The sequence below is a fragment of the Amblyraja radiata genome, chromosome 4 (genome assembly GCF_010909765.2).
Source record: "Amblyraja radiata isolate CabotCenter1 chromosome 4, sAmbRad1.1.pri, whole genome shotgun sequence".
Taxonomy (NCBI): domain Eukaryota; kingdom Metazoa; phylum Chordata; class Chondrichthyes; order Rajiformes; family Rajidae; genus Amblyraja; species Amblyraja radiata.
In genome coordinates this window covers 28,595,762-28,623,501 of record NC_045959.1, presented here as the reverse complement: position 1 = coordinate 28,623,501, position 27,740 = coordinate 28,595,762, and the positions used below count along the sequence as shown (strand labels likewise).

The 27,740-nt window shown below is 46.3% G+C and overlaps 1 protein-coding gene across 1 annotated transcript in view; it reads right to left on the bottom strand.

The window, feature by feature from the left end:
* dpy19l1 (dpy-19 like C-mannosyltransferase 1) overlaps positions 1-27,740 on the bottom strand; it is a 126,717-nt gene that overhangs the window by 34,833 nt on the left and 64,144 nt on the right. The window contains 3 exon segments of the mRNA XM_033019147.1: positions 22,017-22,088; positions 23,637-23,738; positions 27,310-27,386. Of these exon segments, the coding sequence (XP_032875038.1) occupies positions 22,017-22,088; positions 23,637-23,738; positions 27,310-27,386 (251 nt within the window).

The following is a 27,740-nucleotide window of genomic DNA, read 5'->3' as shown; positions in this document are numbered from 1 at the left end:
AGAAAGGCGACATTGGTTTGTGTATACTTCCAGCGAAGTTGGAGGATTTTGCAAAGTGTCAGTGTTATTTCTCCATGCCTTGAGGTACACCATGAATATTCCGCTGAGTTTGAGGTCTTAAATTTAAAATTCTCTTTTCTACAATTGACCAAAAACACAGAAGGGTGTGATGAATTCCGTCATCAACATTTGGCTTCATCAAGGTGACTCCTGAGAAATGAGAAGTCGTCCATATTTTCCCGTGCCTCATCACAACCTTTGTTATCACAGGGCAGTGTGGTGCCAGTTTGTTCTTGCAGTTAGTGCATGTGAGGCTCATCCTTTCATATACTTTAATGAACAAGTTGCCAACAGCCTGGAGCTCAGCTTTGGAGCTTGTGCAAGATAAACTTACTCGGGTCTGGGTGACCTTGGTTTTGACATATTGGGTTGAGCAGGTTGAGCAGCTTCCTATTAGTTTTGTTGATTACCTCCAATCCCAAGGGGAGTTTGTAAGAGATGAGACACAACAGCGAAGTAAGAAAGATCAAGAAAAGTTTTAGGTAATGACTAGACCAAGTGCAGACCCGTTGGGTCTGCTCCCCCAACGCAAGATTCCACCACTCAACCATTTCCCCAACGCAAACCACTCCTCCTCTTCACGATCCCTCTTCAATCTCTGGGCAGAGAGGGAGGGGGGGTGATAGAGGGAGGGGGAGTGATAGAGGGAGGGGGAGCAGAGAGGGAGGGGGGATAGAGGGAGGGGGGAGATAGAGGTAGGGGGGTATAGAGGGAAGGGGGATAGGAGGGGAATAGAGGGAGAGGGATAGAGGGAGGGGGGATGGAGAGAGGGGGATAGAGGGAGGGGGGATAGAGGGAGGGGGATAGAGGGGTGGTGGAGGAAGGGGAGTAGAGAGGGAGAGGGATGGAGAGGAGGGTAGAGAGGGAGGGAGTAAGGGTAAATAGGGAGGGGGCATCTCCATCCTTCCCCATCTCCCTCCTCCACCCCCCCCCCCATCTCCCTCTACCACCCCACTCCGCACCCCATCTACCTCCTCCTCATTTCCCTCATCCTCCTCCCCTTACTCCCATTCCCTGCTCCAGGACCTACCCAGGTTGTAGAGCAGCACCAGGGCCTGGAACTCGGCCTGGTTCTCGTACTTGGCCCAGCCCGGGCTGTAGACTACAGACGTCAGCTCGGCCACCGCCTGGGCTCCAGTCCAGGCGCCGACTTTATCTCCGGGCTCGTCCCTGACCCCAGGCCCAGGCTCGTCCTTGGTTCCAGCAGCGGCTTCTTTCTCGGCCCCATCCCTAGCCCCGTGCTCGGCCCCCATGCCAGCAGCACCCTCCCTGTCGGGCGTTGGAGCCGGCAGCCGCCGCCACTCCTCGTTTACCACGAGCACTGGAGTGCCCCTCCCTCCTGGAGTGTCTCATCCTACCTTGCGAGTGCATTGTGACGTCACTCTGGGTTTTTTTTCCCAAAATGGGTGAGTTTTCGGGCTGTTTTTAAAACTTTAAAGTGAGTAGGATATGTGAAAATGGGAAGGCTGTGGCCTAGCATTTGGAAGAAGATTGGAAAAGTAGATTGACACATCGTCGGCACAAACACAAACAAGAGGAAGAGTTTTAGTATTATAGAGATGCAGCCTGATTTGACTGGTCTTCACCGCTTTTGTCTCTAATGTATACCCGTTTCATGCCTTTGTAAGGCAAACATAAAATCAAGATGAATTTCTGTGGCAAGTTGAAGTTGAGGAAAGAATTCCAGTCTCCCCACATTACACCACTCCGATTAATGGCAACCGCATCAATGATTTAACCATAATCAAAGCCAGCTAGCCCTGCTTCTGCTTAAAGATATCGCAGTGAATCGGTGGCTCAGCACTTCAACTCCCCCTCCCATTCCCAATCCGCCCTCTCTGTCCTGGGTCTCCTCCATTGCCAGAGTGAGCAACACCGGAAATTGGAGGAACAGCACCTCATATTCCGCTTGGGGAGCCTGCATCCGGGGGCATGAACATTGAATTCTCCCAATTTTGTTAGCCCTTGCTGTCTCCTCCCCTTCCTTAGCCCTCGAGCTGTCTCCTCCCATCCCCCAGCCCTCGGGCTCCTCCTCCTCCCTTTTTCCTTCCTACTCCCCGCCACCCCCTATCAGTCTGAAGAAGGGTTTCGGCCCGAAACGTTACCTATCTCCTTCGCTCCATAGATGCTGCTGCACCCGCTGAGTTTCTCCAGCATTTTTGTGTACCTTCTGCTTAAAGATACACTGGGGATAAAATGCACTAGTTCAGATGTTGCGCATCCATGTTAAAAACAGAAAATATTGGAAACACTCAACAGCTCAGGCAGCACCTGTAGTAGAGGAAACATGTGTTTAAGCTGAAATGTTAACTTGTTTCTATTTCCAAGGATGAAGCGCGAGTTGCTGAGTATTTTTTGTATTATTTCAAGTATCTACATTCTGCATGCTATTTGATTTGGCTATGGCTATGGGCCTCCCAATCAAATGGCATCATATTCATTTGAAAAATTAGGAAGTCAAGGAACTACTTTATAAAACACTCTGATTCAAAATTAGTAAATCCATTTACTAATTAGCCTTTTTTGTAAACGGATAGTTGTATAACTGCCTGTTATTTCTTTATTGGTTTTCAGATACCCTGCAAGTGAGTACATGCTTAACATGCAGTTAAAAATGCACCAGTTTAATCAAGGAGTTAGTGCTAATAGCTTTGCTTTAAAAATAAATAGATTTTTCTTAATATACCCTGTCAGGAAAAGCATAGAATAATTACCAGAATCATCAAATTATACAGCTTGGAAACAGAACTTAAACATGTCCAACTTAAACCTGTACCCTACACAACTTAAACTTGTACCCTCTAGCTTTAGTCTCCTTTACCACAGGGAAAATAATCCCAGTTCTGGTGAAATATCACGATCAATGCTGCCGGACCTACTCAGTGCTCCCATCATTGTTTTATTTGTACTTTTGAAACTTTTTTTTGTACTTCCAAAGAGTGCAATTCTTGCAGTGCATGGCTCTATAGTTTGTGCTCAAATTTCAATTGCCGTTCAAACCCATGACAGACAGGAGAGAAGAAAGTTTCACGTTTACAACCAAATCCCACTCATTCTGTATTCAGGTGGGTTGGGAAGTGTTAACCTCTCCAGACAGTGTTAATTTGTTTGATTTGCATTGGACTGGTATAACAGGCACTGTATAAGAAGGGACAGAGCCGTCTGTACTTTCTGAGGAGGCGTCTAAGGAGACGTCTTTCAACGTCTGCAGTAAGATGTTGCAGATGTTTTATCAATGCTGGAGAAACACAGCGGGTGGGGCAGCATCAACCTCCCTCACCCGCTGAGTTTCTCCAGCATTTTTGTCTACGTTCGATTTTCCAGCATCTGCAGTTCCTTCTTAAGCAGATGTTTTCTCAATCAGTGGTGGCCTGCTGGAGTAGCAGGGCGAAGACCGCGGACAGAAACAGAATTAACAAGCTCATCAGGAAGGCTGGCCCCATCCTCGAGTTGGAGATGGTCTTGGAGGGGAGGAACTCCCCAAACTGCGGGACATATTGGACAATACAGCTCACCCCCTCAATGACACACTGGTCAACCTGAGGAGCACACTCAGCAACAGACTGGTTCCACCAAGATGCAACACATAACACCACAGGAGATCCTTTTGCCCAGTGGCTATCAAACTACAATTCCCCGGCCCCTTCTGTCGTGGGGTAGACTGACTCCTTCCCCCCCCCCCCCCACCAAATCTTTGCACATCCCCAATCCTGGATTTTCCACTCGTAACTTTAATTTCATGTGTCATGTAGCTTGTTGTGTTTTATGACCGTTGGCAGACCAATTTCCCTCCTAGGATAAATAAAGTTCTATGGTATCGTATTACATTCAGCAAACTAGTCAGCTCTGATCCCATTTAAAATATTTCAATACTGTTATTAAATTTGACACATTTTAATTTGCTGCTGCTTGGTTATTTTCCTTCTTCATGCTTGCTAAATTCCTCAATGCTAAACTACCTATACTCTCACCTTCTGACAGGCCAACCAGAAAATTGGCATACAAGGACGTGTTCACAATTCTACCAAAAAATGACCTGACTAGTGGGATTATTGCTATTAGACAGGTGCATACACTCACAACTTAGTCTCTCTCTCTCCCTCCTTATAAAACTCTGATCGTTGGATGTGTATTATTTGTGTGTGATGTTCGTGTGCATTTCAGATCTCCTTGAAAACACGATGCGCTAACGGTAAAGTTTTTACATATTCCGATAGAGATTTACTCCATGATGTAGCAATGTTACAAAATTTTGAGATTTAAAAAATCAAGTCTGCAATTTATCCCATCAGATAAAGCATAAAAATAAGTTTAATTTGACACCTAATTCACTTTCATATCTCAAGTATTTAAAAGGTTATGGCCATTTTCATACTCGGAAATTAGCATCTTGTTCCCTATTGATTTTCTGTGGACATAACAAAATAGCTGTGATCGTGGACAGTCAAAAGCCCATAACTTTCTTAAAAATTAAGGGAACTGAATGAAATTTTCAGTTATCATAGATAGAAGCATTCTGAAACAAATATAAAATAATCTTACTTGGATGACCTGAAATTAAAGCATATAATTAGTTAGTTACCCAATTGTAGCTAATTCCAAACTTCAATTACTAGATCTAAATATCTATCTATTTCTTAATAAATGATTAACATTTTTAAATAGCCTAAGTGTCCAAATAATATTCACAAATAATTCACAATAAAACATGATTTTTAAATCTCATTTACATTAATTTATAGGCCAAATGGAAGGAATTTAGTGTTTAATTGCTGTAAATTAAAGTCCATTTAAATCAGCTTTCTAGTGGGATCCTGTGAACGCGCTGGTTTAGAACGTTCACATTGCGCTAGATTTGTGCCTCAAATGCCCAGAAAAATACTGCGGGATATAATGGGGCCAAAATGAGCTACTCGCAACTTTAAACTTTGTATAAAGGGATCTTAAGAAGCCCTTTTTAACGTAAAAATAAACAGCCTACCTTCCGTTTTCCCCTGTATGAGATCTGGCCCGTTGTCGGCGGTCGGGGGTTTAGAGCTTAATTTTTAAACTACTATAACAAGTAAGGAAAGCCCTTAAAACTAATAATAGCTCAAGCGAGGGAATCTTCCAGCGATTTTTCGTTAATAATTAACTAGGCTGAAAAACCTCGATTTGAACAGCCTAGGGAAAATCGCGTTTTAAACCCGCCCCCCTCTAAACGGCGCCAAAATCGCGCACACGGGCTGGGACAGATTTTCAGCGACGCTTCAGGTAGGCTTTGCAACATACCTACATGATGTCCAAATTCACCTTATGTGAAAATTGAATGCATTATTTCTCGAGTTATTTATGAAAAAGTTCACAAATCTCAAATAACTTAGAAGATAAACGAGATGGTCTCGCTGATGGCATCACAATGGATCTGACTGCCTGCCTCTGCTCGCTCTGCGAGTGACGTCACCCCTGTTAAGTCTTCTGTACTTCTTGGCTGCTTACCTTTCACTTCTTTAAATTTGTCAGTGTTTTTAAACTGCTGCTCAGGTCGTGCTGCGCACTTCTCTGGGCTCCTTGAAGTTCTAGAACATGGCGGCGGCAGATGGTATTGCCGCAAGGGCGCGGGTGAGGGTGCGGGGCAGCATGATGGGAAGGTGGCTCGGGCGGCCATTACTCCCTCAGGGAGTGGCCGTCTATGGAGACCTGCGATTCCTCCGTTGGGACTTGGGGAATCGTGACACCTTTTCCTCGCTGGTGATCCCGATCAAACCTGGCGATCTCTGGCCATCACAGGGGCGACCTCATCTCCGTCTCCCCCGCCCGATCGTCTGTCATGCGGGTGGGTGGGCTTCCCCTCGCGGAAGCCACGATCGGCCGGCCTCAGCTGCATGGAGAATGGTCCCGGCTGCTCAGCGTCCGCGTGCCTGGTGGGGAGGCTGCTGCTGCTGGCCGAGCCCGGCTCGTTGCCCGCCCACCCGCGGCCTCCCTCGAGTCCACATCCGCCCGTAGCCTCCCTCAGGACGACAATCGCTCGGGTCCACGCCCGCCTGCGGCCTCGCTCGTGTCCACACCCGCTCGCAGCTTCGCTCAGGTCCACGCCCGCTCGCAGCCTCGCTCGGGCCCGGCGCCTGGTGGGGAGGCTGCTGCTCTACGACCTGGGTAGGTGCTGCCTCTACACCCTCCCCTCTATCTCCCTCTCTATCCCCTCTCCCTCGCTCTCTACCTCCTCCCCTCCCTCTACCCCGTCCCCCTCCCTCTACCCCCTCCCCCTCGCACTCGCTCTACCCCCTCCCTATCTCATGCTCCCTCTCTACCCCTTCCTCTCCACCCCTCCCTCTCTGCCTCCCCTCCCTCCCTGCCCCCCTCTCTGGTGGAGTATTGCGTTCGGGAACAAGTCCTCCCCTGTGACGCCGCACGCCCCCCCACCCCTCAATCACCATCCCCCTCCCTCTCTACCCCCCTTCTCTAGCCGTGCCTGCACAGTAGGGGGTTATGCGTGAGTGGATAGGGCGGGGAATGGGGTAAAAGGAGCGAATGAATAATATTAATATAATATCGAGGGGGTTAGTATGTGTGTGTGTGTATGGGGGGTGGTTAGTGTGTGTGTGTGACGCCGAAGGCCGCCCCCGCTCCCCCCCCCCCCACCTTCCCGCAACCGTATGTTGAGGGTCGGGGCGCAACAGGTCCCACTTGGTCTAGTATACTAATAGGCCATTCTCACGTTACGAGCTGACGCAAGAGGTAACCCGAGTGAAGGGGTCGTGGTTGAGCACGATATAACAAGTGAAAGATCAAGAGGTTAACCGAGTTCCCACGAGTAGATGACGGTCTCCCGTTTACTTGTCATTTCTGCGATGTTCCCAGTTCGTCTCCCGAGTTACTCTTAAGCCAATCCTGATAGAAATTTTGTTTTAATAAGCAACAGTGTTATGTTTAAATAAGCAACAGTGTTAAAGAAGACCTCTCCATCCTGTGGCTTTGTTTTAAAGATATAATTCAGAGCGGCCGCATCTATTGATGTGACCTACAAAGGGAAAATGCGCACCATCCAGTGCCAGAGCAGTTATACTTATGATTTGTTTGAAACACACAGGTTTGATATGTTGTAATTGAATTTACTGCCATGTCTACACACTGCGGGGAGACGGGAGATTAAATCTTTGAATGTGGACGGATGTGCACATCAGATTGTTGTGAGATGGAGCTCAAGGTTCGCCTCCTGAGTTGCTTTGGTGCCCAGGCGTGAGTTGAGATAGAGAGAGGTTGGGGGGGGGGGGGGGGGGCGTCATTAAACTGTCTGGGGTGACATGGCTCTTGGGTTAGGCTGGGATCATTCTCTGCGGGGTGGTCTTAGTGCGGGAGACAAGTGTAGGAGAGGTGTACTGACTGTGTGGGCAGAACTTTGGAAGTGATTGCCCACCAGTCTCAAAAGCCGCTGTGTCTCCCTGTCCCTGGGATAGCAGGGGGCGATCAAATAGCACAATACCCCCCTCCCCCTCCAACTCCAGAGGAATCTGCTCCCCGATGGGCCGCTACGGCGACAAGTGGCAGTTCGCCCACAGCCCGAGCTGCGCCCCCTCATCCGCCACCCCAAGAACAAGACGTACCTTGCACACCATCAGCTTCTGCCTCTACGGGGAGCGTGTTCCTCTGGAGTTGGAGCGGGGCTGGGCTGGAGTTGCTGCTGGCTGTGGGTCTCTGGGATCTCCGTGCTTGCAGTGGGCCTGGTGGGCCTGGGGGTCGGTGTCCCGTTGGTCCTGACGTCTCCGGCCACCCCCCTGGACAGTAGCTGAGACTGGGAACTGTACCGCCCTTGCCCCCTCCCTCTGCAACTGCAAACAACCACACTCTCCTGCTCACCTGCAAGGGCGGTACAGTTCCCAGTCTCAGCTCCTGTACAGGGGGGTGTCAGGACCAACAGGAACCCGCTCCCCGATGGGTCGCTACGGCGACAAGTGGCAGTTTGCCCACAGCCCGAGCTGCGCCCCCTCATCCGCAACCCGGGTTCCTCTGGAGTTGGCGCGGGGCTGGGCTGGAGTTGCTGTTGGCTGTGGGTCTCTGGGTTCTCCGTGCTTGCAGTGGGCCTGGTGGGCCTGGGGGTCGATGTCCCATTGGTCCTGACGTCTCCGGTGACTGGCACGGACCTGCTGGCATCGCCGACGTGAAGACAGTGCAAAGCCCCCGCGCCGGTGCAATGGGCGGGGAGCTGGAGAGGGGAGGAAAGGGGTCACACACATGACCGGGAAGCAGAGGGGTGTAGGTGAGGGTGGTGACAGATGGGGCCAACAATGAGTGGAGAAAGACAGAAACACCGACGTGCAAAGGAGACCTACAACAGTGCATGATCCCTCTCGCGTGGCAGGTGACTGTCGCTGGGAAACTGAAGGGAGTGACAATCTGCTGCTGCCTGCCCGCTGAGTTAACGAGTTCCCACGGTAGACTCACGATACACTAAGGTAAACGCACGGGCCACTACGTTCTTATATCGAGTTAAAATGTTTCAATTATTAACCACAAGAGTAAAATTGACTCGTGGAAAATTTCAAACATGTTTGATTTTTTGCAAGAGTAGACAAGTTACACGAGAACCTGCCGTTAGCGCCACGATGCACTACGTTGCGTCCACGAATGCCGTACGTTAATCGTACGTTATTACCACGAGGTTTAACTCGGGTTACCTCTTGTGTCAACTCGTAACGTGAGAATGGCCTATTATAAAACTCTGATCTTGGATGTGTATGTATTTGTGTTATGTTTGTGTGCGTTTCACATCTCCTCGAAAACACGACGCGCTAACGGTGAAATTTTTACATATTCCTATAGAGATTTACGCCATGATGTAAAAAATCGCCTTATCTGAAAATTTCATGCATTATTTCTCAGGTTGTTTATGAAAATGTTCTCAAATGTTCTGAAAAGAAAAAAATAACTGCTTTTTCCCTTTACTTACAGCTATGATGTTACAATGGGATTGTAGCCCTGCTCGCAACATTGTTGCTATCCAAGTACACTGAGTTCTGCTCGCCCTAGCAAGTGCAAATGCATTTTTTAAAAGTTTAAAAATGAGGGAGGGTACATAAGGCGAAATGAGCAGCCCCAGTGAAGTTGGCGGCTTTGCATGAGTGGTGGAATATTGCGTTGGGGAACAGGTTGCGTTGGGGGACCAGGCCTCCCGTGGGGGCTATGGGTGCTTGGTGGAATATTGCGTTGGGGAACGGGTTGTGTTGGGGGACCAGGCCTCCCGTGTGACAGGGATCCAACAGGTTCCACTTGGTCTAGTATACTTATGAACTCTGATCTTGGATGTGTATGTATATGCGTGATGTTCGTATACATTGCACTTCTCCTCGAAAATACGACGAGCTAACGGTGAAAATTTTACATATTCCTTTAGAGATTTATGCCGTGACATTAAAAATTCCCTGTGCTTAGCCCTGCTCGCAACATTGTTGCTATCCAAGTACACTGAGTTCTGCTAGCTAGCAAGTGCAAATCAATTTTTTTTAAAGTCACAATACACCGAGTTCTGCTAGCTAGCAAGTGCAAATGCGTTTTTTTAAAGCTTAAAAATAAGGGAGGATGCATAAAGCAAAATGAGCAGCCCCTGCGCAGTTGTCGGCTATGGGTGAGGGGTGGAATATTGCATTGGGGAACGGGTTGCGTTGGGGACCAGGCCTCCCGTGGGGGCTATGAGTGAGTGGTGGAATATTGCGTTGGGGTACGGGTTGCGTTGGGGGATCAGGCCTCCCGTGTGACAGGGATCCAACGGGTCCCACTTGGCCTAGTATACTTATAAAACTCTGATCTTGGATGTGTGTGTATTTGTGTGATGTTCGTGTGCATTTCACATCTCCTCGCAAACACGATGAGCTAATGGTGACATTTTTACATTATAGATCTATGCCGTGAAGTAAAAAAATTCCTGTGCTTAGCCCTGCTCGCAACATTGTTGCTATCCAAGTACACTGAGTTCTGCTAGCTAGCAAGAGCAAATGCATTTTTAAATTTTAAAAATTAGGAAGACTGAATAAGGCGAAATGAGCAGCCCCAGCGCAGTTGTCGGCTATGGGTGAGTAGTGGAATATTGCGTTGGGGAACGGGTTGCGTTGGGGGACCAGGCCTCCCGAGTGACAGCCACTTGGTCTAGTAATGTAATAAAAAGTCACTGCAGGTGCTGGTTTATACCAGAGGCACAAAATGGTGGAGTAACTCAGCAGGTGAAGCATTATCTCTGGAGGAAATGGATAGGTGATGTTTTGGGTAGGACCCTTCTTCAGAATAATTATACTAGGGAGAGTCCCAAGGATGTGACCAAGAATTGAGAGTTTGAGTTATAAAGAGAGATTGGATAGCCTGGGCCTGTTTTCTTTGGAGGTTAGAGGTGATCTTACAGAATCATGTGGGCCATAGATAGCATGGATCATCACAGTCTTTTTCAGAGGGTAGGGGAGTCAAAATTAGAGGGCATAGGATTAAAGTAAGAGGGGAACAGAGTTCATACACTTGGAACAGTTTTTCAAGGACTTTCAAGGTCCAAAAATCCCACTATCCCAGGACCAAAATCCAGCAAACATTAATGGTTTATTGGAGACGTATATAAATTGCTTGGTATTGGATGATTTGATTCTGTACCAAATAAAAGTAAGTAAGAAAGTTGGCTGGTCACCATCTCAGATTTGATTAAAAATCATGTTTTGCACATCTCTGGTACAAAGAACACAGCAGAAAAATCAACTTTCAACTCAAAGTTCCTTCAAAGTTATGAACCATTGATATAGCTCGAATTATTGTCAAATGCCCATTGGATTTGGAGTTGAGACCTTGTTTTCTTTTGTGTTACTTGTGTGCTTTGATGTACAGACACTGATTTTCAGGGAAATCTAAGAATGTGATCAGTCAATCCATTAGTCCAGGTTGCACAGAACGACACGAAACTACATAATAATTCCACACAAGATGGTTAACTTATCTATATTTGTACTTCAATAAATGGTCCATTTTCTCATCTCTTAGTTGTTCAATCTGAAACCATGATAATGGAAAACTTTGCTTTTCAATCAGTCCCTGCAAACCTGTACTGTCCCTGCCTGCTTCACTCTCCACTATTGTCCCTGTACCCAAAAAGACAAGGATTGCTGGTCTTAATGACTACAGGCCTGTCGCACTGTAGTTTTTTGATATTTTTACTTTGAAGTGACATCGTTGTCTTACCTATTTACCCTTAATTTATACTGCAATTATTATTATTGTACCTTAAAATAACACATTTTACTTGCTTGTCACTTCTTAAAATAAACAGAAAATTTGGATAATCATACCTTAAAATGACACCAACTCCTTGCTTGTTTACACTTAAGTCACATTGAAAATAATTTATATTACACCTACGTGTAACATGATGCCTGCTCCTTGCTTGTTTAATTAGAGGTATCCTTTACACAGGAATTTTTGATAATTTTTTGATAATTATACCTTGAAATTACACAATTTCCTTGCTTGTTTATCCTTAATTGATACTGTAATTTTTTTTTAATTATACCTTACAACAGGGGCCTCCAATCTTTTCAGCATGAGGGCCACATTATATATTTGGCAGGTTTTTGAAAAAATAAAGAAATGTCAGTTTTATAAATTTAATGAACTCAAAAAAGAACTTAAGTAAAACAAATGGAAGAAATTCAAAACAAAACATTTAGCCATCAATCAAGGTTAACCAACAAAATCATAAAGTTTTATGCAACCAGATTAATGGGAAGGATGGAACTGCTTTTTTTATTTCAAAATTTCATTGAAACCCTCAACTTGATAGCCGACGGCAAACTAACGTGTAAGTTCCCGCGCTACTCATGTTGCAGCACTAATTTTTTAGGTGCCGGAGCTGTCAAACAGGGGCGTCATTTCAGGTTTTGCTTGTGGGGAGGGGGGAAGGGGGGGCAATCATGTCTCCCAAGAGAGACAAACAAGATTATAGCCGATCACTACATCCCAGTGTATAACTAGTATAATAAAACATATAATACTTAATTTAACACAACAAAATATTGCACGGATGCACTCGCACACACTCCCAATCAATCAATCAAAGACTTTATTATCATTCAAAAATACACCAACAAATGCAAATCTGAACAAAATGTTGTTGCATCTGGCTCACCGTGCAACATAAAATAACAAAAAGATAAAATAGATAAAAAGATAAAATAGATAATAGTGGCGGCACATTATATGGAATTCAAGAGTCTGATGGCTCGGGGGAAGAAGCTGTTGCAAAACCTGGCTGTACTGCTCCTTATACTGCGATACCTTTTGCCCGAGGGCAGCAGAGTGAACAGTCCGTGATGGAGATGTGTGGGGTCTTTTATAATGCTGTTGGCCTTGGACAAGCAACGTTTGCACGCAATGTCGCGGGTTGAAGGAAGAGAAGTCCACTCACTCACCCTCTCCCACACATTCACCCACACACTCCCCAGTCACACACACATTCACCCACACACTCACTCACCCACACGCACCCACACACATACACACACACACCCACACTCCCATGCACCCACACACGCCCACGCACACTCTCCACCGGCCACCAGCGGGCCAGAGCCGTCACATCAGCACCAGGCCCACAACCTCACACATGCAGACAGCACGTCGTCTGACTCTGCTGGGTCCTAGTGCTCCTCCCCTCCCTCCCACAGGGAATGTCGTTAGCAAACATATCTAACAATGTTTCCCGACTTTTAATAAAAATATGCATTGTAAACTATGAAAAAATGCCGCATTACTCGGCATGAATTCATACTTTTATCATTAAAAGTGAATTTTCAAGGACCTATGATAAATCCAAGGACTTTCAAGGGCCGTACGAGCCATGGGGGAATGACTTAGAGGACTTCAGAGGCAGACAAAAATACCGGAGAAACTCAGCAGGTGAGGCAGCATCTAGTGAGCGAAGGAAATAGGCGATGTTTCCTTCAGAGGACTTCAGAGGTATGTTTTCACACAAAGGTGGAACTAACTGCCAGAGGAAGTGAAAAGACAAGTACAATTGCAATGTTTAAAAGACAATTGGACAGGTACATGGATAAGAAAGATTTAGAGGGATATGGGTCAAACACGGGCAAATGGGATTAGTTCAGGAAGTCACCCTGGTTAACATGGACATGTCTGGCTAAACGATCTGTTTCCATGCTGTGTAACTCAACAATGCCAAACCAATGTACTGGAAACCAATATCTTTTCACAGAATTGAACATTCACCAGCAATAAATGAATTCAAAAGCCAATTATCAGTGTCTGATGCTGCAGTATAGTCTGTTACAAATCCACTAGAAGGCCTATGCTATGTTCTTCACTCTGCCGGGACACATCAAAGTGCTACTAATGACCACAATAGCTCAGATATATGCAAGGAGAAAAGGGGAGTGCAATCAATATCACATTTTTGCTGTGAATGTTTATCACACTGGTTAAATCTGGATCCAGTTTAGCAACAGTGTTGGCAGAATCCAATAACTGTCCGCGATAAAATGGCAGGGGTACAACGGGACAAGTGAGCTGACAGCAGGTTATAGTATTACTTATTCTGTTACTAGGTTGTCCGAGTGTTTTGTTCTTTTCTTTTTTTGTTCTTTTTTTCTTAATAGCTTGATTGGAGTAGTTTTATTTGAATTGTCTGTTTAGTTTATTTTATTGAATTTTGCATTTGTTAATGGTGAAGAATGGGGGTAGGACTTGACAAGCATAGGCTTCTTCCTATCCCTTTTCGAACGAGTCTAATGTGTATTATGTTGAAATTGGCTTTTGATTTTTTAATTTATGTATGTACATATATGTTATGTATATGTGTATGTGTGTATATGTGTATCTGTATGTATGTATATATGTACATGTATATGTATGTATGTGTGTATGTATTTATGTATATATATATGTATATATATAATTTTCCTTTTATTTATTCATTTTCATCTTTTTTTTTTAATCGTTTGAAATAAAAATATATCATTCATTCATACTCAAGACAAGATAAACAGCTCTAAAATTCACTTCAAATTTATTCAAATGCATATTTCTTTGATTTTGACTTTGATGGAAACAAACATAGTCAGAGTCATACAGCATGGAAACAGGCCCTTCGGCCCAACTACACTCGTATCACCAGCCTCCATTTGGCTCATATCCCTCTAAACTGTCCTATCCATATACCTGTCCGTTATTTCTTAAATGTTGCAATAGTCCCTGCCTCAACTCCTCCTTTGGCTGCTTATTCCATACACCCCCACCGTTTGTGTGGAAAAAATTACCCCTCAGATTCCTATTAAATCTTTCCCGCATCACTTTAAATCCATATCCAATGGTTCTTGATTCCCCTACTCTGGGCGAGAGATTATGTGCGTCTACCCGATCTATTTCTCTCATGATTTTATATATACTTCTATAAGATCACCCCTCATCCTCCTGTGCTCCAAGGAATAGAGTCCCTTTATGCTCAACCGCTCCCTATAGCTCAAACCCTCTAGTCCTGGCAACATTCTCGTATATCTTCTGTTTACATGCTCCAGCTTGACAACATATTTCCTATAACATAGTGCCTAGAACTGAACACAATACTCTAAATGCAGTCTTACCAACGTCTTATATAACTGCAACATGACCTCCAAACTTCCATACTCAAAGCCTTTTTGACCATACTATCTTACTGTGGCCCCACCTTCAAGGAAATATTTACCTGCATTCTTTGATCCCTCTGCTCTACAACATTCCCCAGAGCCCTACCATTCACTGTGTAGACCCTGCCCATGTTAGATTTTCCAAAATGTAACTCCTCACATTTCTGTGTGTTAAATTCCATTAACCATTCCACAGCGCACCTGGCCAACTGATCAAGATCCTGTTGACGTTTTTGACATCCATCTTCACAAATTGCAACAACACCCACTTTTGTTCATCTGCAAACTTGCTAATATTGCCATGTGCGTTTCCATCCAACATTGCATAATAAGGAAAGCAAATATCTTTGGTGCCATTAGAGTGTATAAGCAAACTATTAGAGGGAAAGTATCATAAAGAACAGTAACAGGCCCTTCGGTCCACATGAGCAGAATTTGTTAAGTACTTCCGGTGGCGCTGGTGCCAGCTGCCTCCACCTTCAGCCCAGTATCTTTTTGTTTTTTCGTTTTTTTTTGTTATGTTGAAGTGTGTTTTTAATGTTTTTTTTAATGTTTTAATGTGGGGGAAGAGGGTACGGTACGGTAAGGGGGATACTATCCTTCAGTCGCTTCCTGGAGAGGATGCGACTATTATTCGAGTCGCGTCCTCGCCCCCCCCCCCCCCAGCAGCCTACCTACTGGATTGGCGCAGCCTTTCCTGCCTGGACCGACCAGAGCTCCAGCAGCGGCGGGACAGCGCTGATACATCGCGGGGCTGGCGATGTCTTACCGGGGATCGCCGTCTGGAGCCCGGAGTGCTGGGCCTGCGGCACCGACATCCTGGAGCTGTGGTTCGCGGAGCTCCCAACGCGGGCGGCGCTGACAAACATCGTGGGGTCCTGCGACTCTGCCCGGCTCGGACTGCGGACTCGGGAGCTGCGGACTCCGGTGGGAGGCGGCTGATCGGGAAGTCCGGGCCGCTGAGGAGGATTTTCACCGTCGGGGTTCGGCGTCGGTGTTCCATCAGCCTGAGAGGGCCTGAACATCGGGCCGCCCGGGGTGGCGACTGCGGGTGCTCGGAAGGCCCCGACCACGGGTGAACATCTGGGAAGATCGGAGGGGAGGCTGGCTGGACTATGGTGCCTTCCTCACCTTGGTGCCATTGTGTTATGTTATGTCGTTGACTTTCTGTGTTTGTGCTTTTTTTTAAATTCTATTTTATTTTTATGTTTATTATTTATTTATTTTTATGATACTAACTGTAAAGGGAAATTCATTTCGTTGTCTCTAATTGAGACAATGACAATAAATTTGAATACAATACAATACAATATCCAAGAGGGCTTCTTGAACAGTATGTGGATGGTCACTGGCTCTGACCTCCCCACCATTGAAGGGATTTATTGGAATCGCTGCCTCAAAAGGGCAGCCAACATCATCAGAGACCCACACCATCCTGGCCACACACTCATCTCACCACTGCCACCAGGAAGAAGGTACAGGGGGCTGAGAACTGTAACGTCCAGGTTCAGGAACAGGTTCTTCCCTACAGCCATCAGCCTATTCAACACCACAACCTCATAAGCTCTGAACTACAATAGACTACTATTATTATTATTATTATTATTATTGCACTGTTACTGTTTGGTTTTTGAGTATGTGTGTGTGTGTATATATAAACACATGTGAGTATGTGTGTATGTACACACACTGAACTTTTTTTTCTCTCTCTCGTTCATCATATTATTTACAGTGTACTATGTTTACATATTCTGTTTAAGAAAGAACTTCAGATGCTGGAAAATCCGAAGGCAGACAAAAATGCTGGAGAAACTCACGGGTGAGGCAGCATCTATGGAGCGAAGGAATAGGTGACGCTTCCGGTCGAGACCCTTCTTCAGATGCCTCACGCTACCTCACCCACTGAGTTTCTTCAGCTATTCTATTGTGCTGCAGCAAGAATTTAATTATTCTATCTGGGACATATGACAGTAAAACACTCTTGACTCTTGAGGAGGGAACAAACTGAACCTTGTAAGTGAACAAAATCATACTGAACCTTGTACGAGAAACAAATTTCCAACTAATCTATATCCTGTTGTATGCCTTTAACTTCCATACTACCCACAAGTTTTCATGTCTTCTGCATGCTTACTAATCAGACATTAACGTATCACTGACACGTGCCAGCAGCACTAATCCCTGCAGAAGACCACTGGTCTCGCAACTCCAGTCAGGGTACCAGCTCTCCACCACAACCCTTGGGCTTCTCGGCCAAGCCAATTTTGAATCCAGTCTACCAAGTTTCTGTATATCCCATATGCCTTAATCGTCTGGATCAGCATAACACAAGGGACCATGTTCAATGTTTTATTAAAGTCCATATAGAGAACATTCACTGCTCCATCAATCATCTTAGTTATAATGTCATCATATATATCATATATCTATATGACTAAAAGTCTGATCTTGACCACTTCCTGTTGTTCTGTATATTGATTTTAGAAAAAAAGCTGCCACTTAGGCTGTGACTTTTGGCCATCTTAGAGTCCCCCTCCGCTGCGCTGGACAAGAGGATTTTTCACATCGATGAAAAATAAAAGAGTTATTAGTGTTTAAAAAATGTTGAGATTCTCTCTCCTGAAGGCCACACCACATCCGGAGGGACTATAAAACCCGGAAGTGTTGAGTGCCTCAGTCAGTCTCTGCAAGATGGGGGAAGCGAGAGGGTCATGTCTCTCAGTCTGAGCTGTGAATAACACTGAACACATGTCTACTAAACTGTGAGTGTGGGTTTACTGACCTTGAGTGCCCTTAATGTGGTTTGAAAAAGCACAGCAAATAGTTGTTGGTGGTGGTTGGTTTGAAATAAAGCACAGCAAATGGTTGTTGGTGATGGTTGGTTTGAAATAAAGCACAGCAAATGGTTGTTGGTTGTGGTTGGTTTGAAATAAAGCACAGCAAATGATTGTTGGTGGTGGTTGGTTTGAAATAAAGCACAGCAAATGGTTGTTGGTGGTGGTTGGTTTGAAATAAAGCACAGCAAATGGTTGTTGGTGGTGGGTGGTTTGAAATGGCAAATGATTAAAAGTCTAAAGTTGACAACTTCCTGTTTACACTGTATATTGATTTTAGATAAAACGCTACCACTTTTTGGCCATCTTACTGTCCCCCTCCGCTCATCGGGTGCAGAGGATTCTTCCCATCAATGAAAAATCAAAGTGTTATTAGTGTTTAAAAAATGTTGAGAATCTCTCTCCTGTCAATCATGGCATGAAGGCCACGCCCCTTCCGGTGGGAGGGGGGAGGGATTATAAAACCCAGAAGTGTGTGTGTGGCTCAGTCTCTGCAAGATGGGGGAGGGAGAGGTCACAAATCTATCTGAGCTGTGAATCAACTGAACACACTGAGTGTCTACTGAACTGTGAGTGTGGTGTTTATGTGGTGTTTTGTGTGGTTTTAAGGTGGTTTCACCCTGCATGAAATGGTATGAAACTGCATTTGAATGTGGTGGCCTTGCAACCTGCAAGAAATGGTATGAAACAACATTTGAATTTGGTGGCCTTGCACCCTGCTTGAAGTGGTACGAAACTGCACTTCAATTTGGTGGCCTTGCACCCTGCTTGAAGTGGTACGAAACTGCACTTGAATTTGGTGGCCTTGCACCCTGCTTGAAGTGGTCGGAAACTGCACTTGCATTTGGTGGCCTTGCACCCTGCTTGAAGTGGTACGAAAGTGCACTAGAATTTGGTGGCTTTGCACCCTGCTTGAAGTGGTATGAAACTACACTTGAATTCGGTGGCGTTGCACCCTGCTTGAAGTGGTACGAAACTGCACTTCAATTTGGTGGCCTTGCACCCTGCTTGAAGTGGTACGAAACTGCACTTGAATTTGGTGGCCTTGCACCCTGCTTGAAGTGGTCGGAAACTGCACTTGCATTTGGTGGCCTTGCACCCTGCTTGAAGTGGTACGAAAGTGCACTAGAATTTGGTGGCTTTGCACCCTGCTTGAAGTGGTATGAAACCACACTTGAATTCGGTGGCGTTGCACCCTGCTTGAAGTGGTATGAAAATGCACTTGAATTCAGAGGCCTTGCACCCTGTTTGAAATGGAATTTCAAGGAATAGCCGTGAGTCAACTGCGAGCCCACCAGCCATGAGTGAGCTGTCCGCACATCAGGTTTGAGTGACTGAGCTGCCACACCAAGAATCCATTTGGCCCAGAATGTCCATACTAGCCCTCTAGAAACCAGTCCTTCAGCCCACAACACCCATACTAGCGCATCAGATTGCCCCCCCCCCCCCCCCCCCACACTGGCCACCAATATTGGAATTGGTGGAGAGGTGGAATATGGCGTTGGGGGACCAGCAGTCCCGTGTGAACATGGGACCCAACGGGTCCCACTTCGTCTAGTACTTATTTAAGCTATGATCTTGTACATGCGTATATGTGTGTGTCATTACATCTTCGCAAAAAAACGACGCCATAACGATAACATTTTTACATATTCCGGTTGATATTTTACCCGTCGAGGCCGGGATCACCTTATCTGAACATTTCATGCTTTATTTCTCGACATTATTGAAAAGTGACGTCACCCTCCTCTCTCCTCTCCCCTCCCTCCCCTCCCCCCCCTCCCCCCCCGGATTATTCAAAAGGCGCCGCCGGTGGAAGAAAGGACAAGCCCGGAGATGGTCGGGCCCTAGACTGGAGACTGCGGCGGGCGAACTCGCTGTCCTCGGGTCGACAACCCCCTGCGGCCTCGCTCGGGTCCATGCCCGCCCCCCCGCCTCGCTCATTCTGCCGCCCAGAGCCTGGTGGGGAGGCTGCTGTCGCAGGCCAAGCCCCGTTCGACACCCATCCGCCACCTCGCTTGGGGTCCTCGGGTCAACGCCTGCCTGCCGCCACGCTCGAGGTCCTCGGCTCAACGCCCTCACGCCCGTGCTTGGTTCACGCCTGCCCGCAGCCTCCCTTGGGTTGACAATCGCTCTCCGCCTCGCTAACGGTCCTCAGGTCGACGCCGTCCACAGCCTCGCTCGGGTCCACCGCCCGGCGCCTGCTGGGGAGGCTGCTGCTCTACGACCTGGGTAGGTGCTGTATCTACCCCTCCCCCTCCCATTCTACCCCCTCCCTCTCTACCTCCTCCCCTCACTCTCTACCCCCTGCTCCCTCTCTGCCCCCCCTCCCTCTCTGCCCCCCTCCCTCTCTGTCCCCCAACCCTCTCTGCCCCCCCTCCCTCTCTGCCTCCCTCCCTCTCTCCCTCTCTGACCGTGCCTGCGCAGTTGGGGGCTATGCGTGAGTCGATAGGACGGGAGATGGGGTAAAAGGAGTGAATGAGTAATATTAATATAATATCAAGGGGGGGGGGGGTTAGTGTCTGTGTGTGGTGGGCGGTTAGTGTGTGTGACCCTACGAGTCCCACTTGGTCTAGTACTTATTAAAAGTCTGATCTTGTTAGGGTGTATATGTGTGTGTGTGTGTGTATTTATGTGGTTGTCTTTACATCTTCGCAAAAACACTACGCGATAACGATTATATTTTTACATATTCCGGTTGACATTTTTCCCATCGAGGCTGAGTGCATCTTATCTGAATATTTCATGCTTTATTTCTCGACTTATTCTCGACTCATTACTGGTTAAAATAAAAGACTGAAATTAAAACCACCAGCTTCAAATTATGACATCACAATGGCTCAGATAGCAGTGCTGAGCCTCTGTGAGGATCTCATCATATATTTGATACGTTATTCACGATTAAAACTTTAAAAATGTCAACTTTCACAAGATTTTTACGTTCTGATTCTTATTATTCTGACGTTCCATTGGCAGCTTCAACTGATGATGTCACAATGGATAGACTAGCAGGGGAAGGGGCAAGTGCAATTTTGATTTTTTTAAAAGATCACTGTTGAGGAAGGCAAGGGGCGTGCTGGAATCTTACGTTCAGGAACGGCTTGAGTTGGAGGACCACGCCTCCCATGGGGGCTATGGGTAGGGAACCAACGGGTCTGCATTTGGTCTAGTCTCCTCTAAAAACTCAATCAAATTAGCAAGACATGATCTCCCCAACTGTCTATCCTTAATAACTCCATGTTTTTCCAGCTGGTAGTAGATCCTATCCCCATGAATCTTCTGTAATAATTTCCCTACCGTTGATACCAGTCTATGAATTCCTGGTTTGTCTCTATTGCTCTTCTTGAACAGAGAAACCACACTGGCTATTCTCCAGAACTCTTGGACCTCACCTGTGATTACAGAGGATATAAAGATCTCTGACAAGGCATCAACAATTGCCTTTCTTGACTCTCTCAATAAACTGGGATTGATTGCATCAGGCCCTGCAGGTTCATCCATAAAAAAGTGAGAGAATGAAAGAGAGAAGACAATCTCAAGACAAATCCTGACATATGGTAGCCACAGCTGCCACTGTTAGGACACGTAGAGAGACATATCTAATCCAGTTCAGTCCGGCGATGGGGAGATCGCTGATCTGCCTTTCTGAAAGAGAGTTTGGCAAACTTTCATACAAAAAAGCCAAACAAGTTGAGTAATATACATTTGTTGTATTTTTCAAAGATTCATTGGAGCAGTTCTCCGAATGGCTATGGGAATATGATCTTGTTTTGATCACTGATTGTTTGATTGGCCCAGTAAGGTATCACAGAATTGCCCAGCAGTGAAAACGAGCTTACTCTGAAACGTACGAACAAGTAGAACTAAAGATGGTCAGAGAACAGTGGGGTCAGATTGAAGGCTGATGGAAAATCAATAAAAGACACAGCAGCTTCAAGTCCTCATAACAACTACTTCTAACTGCACAAAGGTTTGACAAGTGATGTACAAGTGATTTCACTGTCAAGTGTGTTTGCTGTGCAATACCTTAGCAGCCCTAGGTGCAGCAGGAAACCTCTGTACTGCAATGCTTATCATGTGTGAATGAACCCTGGGGATGAAAGCTGATCATTCAATGACAACTTCTAATGATTGGGATGACAAGGAAAGACATGAGGCATAAGCAGCCATAACAACCTCTAAACAAGTTGTTCCATCACTGGAAAATAAATGACAAATGTTATAAATAAAACTACATAAGCATATATTGTATGATACATTAGTGCCCCAACAGTTAATGAACAAAAATCATTTTTAGAATCATCATATTCCAACCCATTTGAAGGAAACTATTGGACTGCTTCACAAACAGGGAGATTTTACATGTGTCAATGACAAGTGGACCTCTGCTGAGCAGTCACAGGATATTTTTGTATATACTAGCAAGCTTAAACAAGTATTTTGCTCAGAACAAAGACTCTAAACTTACAACTGGATTTACCTTTGCAACAATAACTGCAAAAACGCAGACAGTCACCGGGAGGAGCAGAGTTTTTGTATATCTCAAGGGAGTCTGAAAACAAAAGAAAGCAGATTAACAATAATATATTTTTACATTTCTTGAGTAAACCCAGGAAAGTTTCTGATGCCAGCCGGCATTGTGGCCCTTCAGCAAGTTACAGTTCAAGACATGCCTCTCTCATTCACTCTTCATCATACTGATGTCGAGCACTAGCTGAAATACTTTCTAGAACAACCTAGAGGATGGTGATTTCCTATAATTTCTCTGGATCTTTCAGGGTTCTTGAAGTTCTTTAACACAAACAGGAATACTCAAGCGCTTCTTCGTAAGCTTTAAACTGTCCTAATAATCTGCATACTGCATAATGACAGTGTCAATTTGGCTCAAGTTATTATAACATCTTTATGAGCATTACTTATTTCACACATTGAGCAGTAATCCTGACAAGAGTTGACAGTAATCCAAATCCTGATTCCAGCAGCCGTTCTTCGGAACAGGGATTTTTGTTTTACATACTAAATAAAGAGCAACAAAGAAGGCAGAAGTGAAGGAAACACAGCTTGGCCTTTGTAAAAGCACTGCAGATATATAAATGGTTGGCAATTGAATTGGGATAATAAAGGACAAAGGGAACAGCTTGAAAGATCGCATGGTAATTAAGGAGATAGCAGAATGGATTGAAAATTGGCTTCGTGAAGCAGAGGGTGATGGTGGAATGTTGCTTCTCGGGCTGGAGGCCTGTGACGTGTGGTGTGCCTCAGGGTTCGATGCTGGGCCTGTTATTGTTTGTCATCTATATCAATGATTTGGATGAGAACATACATGGCATCATTTGCAAGTTAGCAGATAATACAAAAGTAGGTGGTTTTGCAGATAGAGAAGATGGTTGTGATAAATTGCAGCAGGATCTTGAACTGAGGAATGGTCGATGGGATTTAACACAGAGAAATGTGAGGTGTTACATTCTGGGATGTCTAATATGGGCAAAACCTGCACAGTGAATGGCAGGGCTCTGGGGAGTGTTGTAGAGCAGAGGGATCTAGGAGGTCAGGTGCATAGTTCCTTAAAGGTGGAGTCGCATGTAGATAGGGTGATCATGAAGGCTTTCGGCACATTGGCCTCCATCAGTCAGAGTATTGAGTATAGAAGTTGGGGGTCATGTTCCAGTTGTATAAGACGTTAGTAAGACCGCAATTAGAGTATTGTGTTCAGTTCTGGGCACTATGTTATAGGAAAGATGTTGTCAAGCTGCAGCAGGTAAAGAGAAGTTATATGAGAGGACTAGAGGATCTGAGCTATAGGGAAAGGTTGAGTATGCTGGGACAACTTGAGCGCAGGATGATGAGGGGTGATCTTTTAGAGGCGTATAAAATCATGAGAGGAATAGATGCACAGTCTCTTGCCCAGAGTAGGTGAATCGAGGACCAGAGTACATAGAATATGAAGGGGAAATTATTTAATAGGAATCTGAGGGGTGACTTTTTCACACAAAGGGTGGTAGGTGTCAGAGGAGGTACTTGAGGCAGGTACAGAGGGGAATCACATTCTACGATAAGCACTTTAATAATATTTAGAGCGGTTTCCAAAATAAAAGATTACCTCTAACTCCATGAAATCAAACTCCACAGCACACGTATACATCAAGGTGTCAAAGTCTTTGTAGTTGGTAAACTTAGATTTTAGTAGATTACTTATGTGTGCCTGCAATTAAGGAGAAACAAGGTTAGCTAAGAATCAAGCACATTTGAAATGTGATCATAAGAAACATGGGAGCCAAGCTGCTAACGCCAGCTCCCGTGGATTACAGAGTGGTAAAGACGATCCCATTTGAATACATGGATTATGGGATAAATATGGACCCAGAGTCTATGAATAACTCCCTTTGCTTTTCTAAAATACAATGCAGCAGATTCTTTTCAGTCCACATCTGAGGCGCATATCAGATTTAACAGCTCTTTGAAAAGTGTATTTCTGACAGTGCAGAACTCACTTCAGTGCTACATAGAAGCGTTAGCTGAGATTTAGAGTTGAATCTCCGGAGCAACGAACTTTTAGCCCCTGCAGTCAAAAGCATTGTAGTGCAAAGATCCCGCGCGTCAACGGCCTGTCGGCCCGCAGGCGCATTGGGGGCATACGCAGCGTCTTGACGGGCGTACGCAGCGTCTTGACGTCGTACGCAGCGTCTTGACCTCGTATGCAGCGTCTCGGCGGCGTACGCCTGGCCCGCAGGATCACTCGGCATCACGTCCGCGCGCCCACTACACCCTCCCCCCCCCCCCCTCCCCGTACTCGGGGTCTGAAGCGCCGAGGATGCGAGGCCTCACAGTCTCTGATGGGGCCGCTATCACAGACTTAACCGTGAGCGGCCCCCGTGTTTAACCAGGGCTCTGGGAACACGTCATATGATGGGGACGAGGCTTCCAGAGGGAAGGCAGGGACAATGTAGAATCCAGCAGCAGAGTGGCTCCGTTAATGGATTCATTCCAGTGAGTTCAGTTCGGTAACAACCCCCCCTCTCCTCCCCCTTCTCCCCCCCTCAGCCCTTCGCTCCTCCCATCCATACACCCTTCTCATCCCCTCCCCCATCTCACCCCTACGCCCTATCACCCCCTCCCCCCTCCCTTTCCCCCACCTATCACCCTCCCTTCCCCCCCACCTCCCCCTCCCTTCCCCCCACCTCTCCCCCTCCCTTCCCCCACCTCTCCCCCTCCCCTCCCACCCTCCCACTCCTCCACCTCTCTCTCCCTCTGTCTCCTGCCCCTCTCTCTCCGTCTCTGCCCCTTCTCTTTCTGCCCTCACTCTTTACCCCTCCCCCCCCACCCACCCTCCCTCTCTAGAAGCGCCTGTGAATTGGGGCCTATGCGTCAGTAGATAGGACCGTTATAGATATAAGATATAAGATAGATATAATTTAATTGCCACACAACCAAGGTCGGTGGAATTTGGGTTGCCAGCAGCGGTTCAGTAATAAAGAACACAACCACAATAAAAATTTTACACAAACATCCACCACAGCATTCATCACTGTGGTGGAAGGCACAGAGCTTGGCCAGTCCTCCTCCATTTTCCCCCGTGGTCGGGACCACCACCCTCCACAGCCGTTGCTGCGGGCGTCCAGATGGTAAGGGACAAAGTCAAAGTCAAGGTGAGTCCAGGATCGGCTCTTCCCAACCAGAGACCGCAGCTTCAGGCTGGTGTAGGCCGCAGGCCGGCGGTCAAAGTTTTAAAGTACCTGCCGTGCCGCAGCCGGAAGCACCGCAGTCTGCAGGGCCGGCGGTCGAAGCTCCCCTCCAGGGGAGATGGTAAGTCCATGCCGCACCCATGGTAGAAGACGGCCGCGGGCCGGCGGTGGAAGCTTCTTCTTCCCCCCGGGTCCTCCACGAGGGATCCCGGGCTGTAGACGCCGCACCAGCTGGAGTTCTGCAGACTGTGGCTTCAGACTGCCGGCTGCCGCGGGCCAGCGTAACGGAGCGCTCCCCTCCAGCGAGGTCTCACCCGCTCCGCGCCGAGAGTCCACGCTGCGCCCGCCGTTGAAGCTCCGGGCGCGTCTCCGGGAAAGTCCGCGCCGATCCTTGGTGTTAGGCCACGGGGGAGGCGACCTGAAAAAGTCGCCTCTCCATGGAAGAGGCGGCCAAAACGGTTTCCCCCTTACCCCCCCACACCACCCCCAACACATAACACACAAAGAAACTGGGGTAAAAGCAAATTAATAATATTAATATAATATCAAGGGGGTAGTTAGCGTTGTGTGCGGGGGGGGTGGTGGTTAGTGTGTGTGACCTCGAATCTCATTTACATTTTTAAAATCACTATTTTCAAATAACTCAGTTTTAATAAAATTCTTCCGTTTTCATTCACAATGACATCACAATGGGATCCCAAATCTCATTTACATAAAAAATCGTGGGGATAGAGGGATGGGAGGGGCAGTGGGGGTGAGGAGGGATGGGATAGGGGAGGTGATGAGGGGGGGGGGGGGAGATAGAGGGAGAGGTGGGAGGTAGGGAGGGAGAGGGGTTATGGAGGGAGGAGGGAATGACTGAGGGTAGGAGAACGGAGAGTGAGGGAGAGGTGAGGGCGGGAGTGGGGCGAGGGTAGGAGAGGGTATAAAGAAGATGGAGGGTGAAGAGGAGGGGTAGGGTGTGCTGTGGGGGTATGGAGGACGATATGGGTAGAAGAGGGATGGCGAGATAATGGAAGAGAGAGAGGGTTATGGAGGGAGGGAGTGACTGAGGGTATGTGAAAGGAGAGGGAGGGAGAGGTGAGGGAGGGAGTGGGGGAGGGGAGGAGGAGAGGAGAAAGAAGAGGGTGAAGAGGAGGGGTAGATGAGGTTTAGTGAGGAAATGGAGGAGGGGGAGGGGAAGAGAGAGGAAGGGAGGGAGGAGGGAGGAGGGAGGGGAGATGGTGGAGGGTGGGGAGAGGTAGGAAAATGGAGGAGGGGAATAGGGGACTGAAGAGATAGAGTGAGATGCGTTCACATGTTATTGCCATTTTTTTAAACTTTAAAACGTCAGCCGCGCCTGCGCAGTTGGGGGCTATGGGTGAGTGGTGGAATATTGTGTTGGAGCAAACAGGTCCCACTTGGTCCAGTTACAATAATAATATGGATGTCTACCAATACAGCCCATTTCTACAATACAGGCATACTTACTGCAGAAACCCTCATACACACCATCGTTATCTCAAGACTCAACATCTCCCACACCCCAGCCAGACTTGCTTATTCCATCATGTCACCAGGAACTGATCTACAATTCTTAAAGTTTTTGAACCTTCACTTATGGCAGCCATGACCAATTCTGACCAGTGATCTTTCACACATCAATAGCTCCACTGTTTGATGGATGCACTTTCAACTACCTGCCCGTAGCTCCGAAATAGCCTCTCTCTGAATGCTTATGTCTCCTCCTTTCACAAAATGTACCTTAAAGCCAGTAGCACTGATGTTTTGGGTGGCTTGGTGCAGGATTTTATTTGAATACACTCCTGTGAAATGAGACATTTGCCACATCAAAATGGCAAATAAATACATTTCTGTTTTGCTCTCAATAGGAAATACCTGGTGTTCCCAAGTACAATATACTGCATAGAGAGATTGTGTCATCATCATGTGTAACATAGTCGCTCCCAAAAGTGTTGTTGCGCCAAATTACACTATCTCATATCGACAAGTTCAGGAAATGCAAATCAGTACATTACTGACTAAAAGAATTGTGAAGCTGAAATATTTATTTTTGTAACTAATATATTCATTCATAATGTGGATACTTACATCATCTGTAACTCCTAATAATTTAGAAGCCACAAATTTCAGGATTATGGTTCCAACAAGCCAGGTGAATCCTTTAACTGTCTGCAAAAGATTTATACATATTAAACATTTTATTGTTTAATTGCACTTTATTTCAGTTAAGTTTCCTAATTTCACATCTGAAACCTTAATGTTATCAGGCCTATAACACCAAGTCCAAAACCATCTCAAGCAGGATGTTTATTTATCTTCCCTATATATCATTCAACAACATTATTTTGATCGCTGGCTCTTAAATGTTGTAAATTCAATGGAATTTCATAGCATAGGCATAGCATAGAATTTAGTCCCAAGCCTGTATTATCATTCATCAGGTGATGTATCCAAACTCTAACTGAACTAAAACCTAGTTCTTATGAAATATTAATCCATGCAGGAAAATATAAATTGGA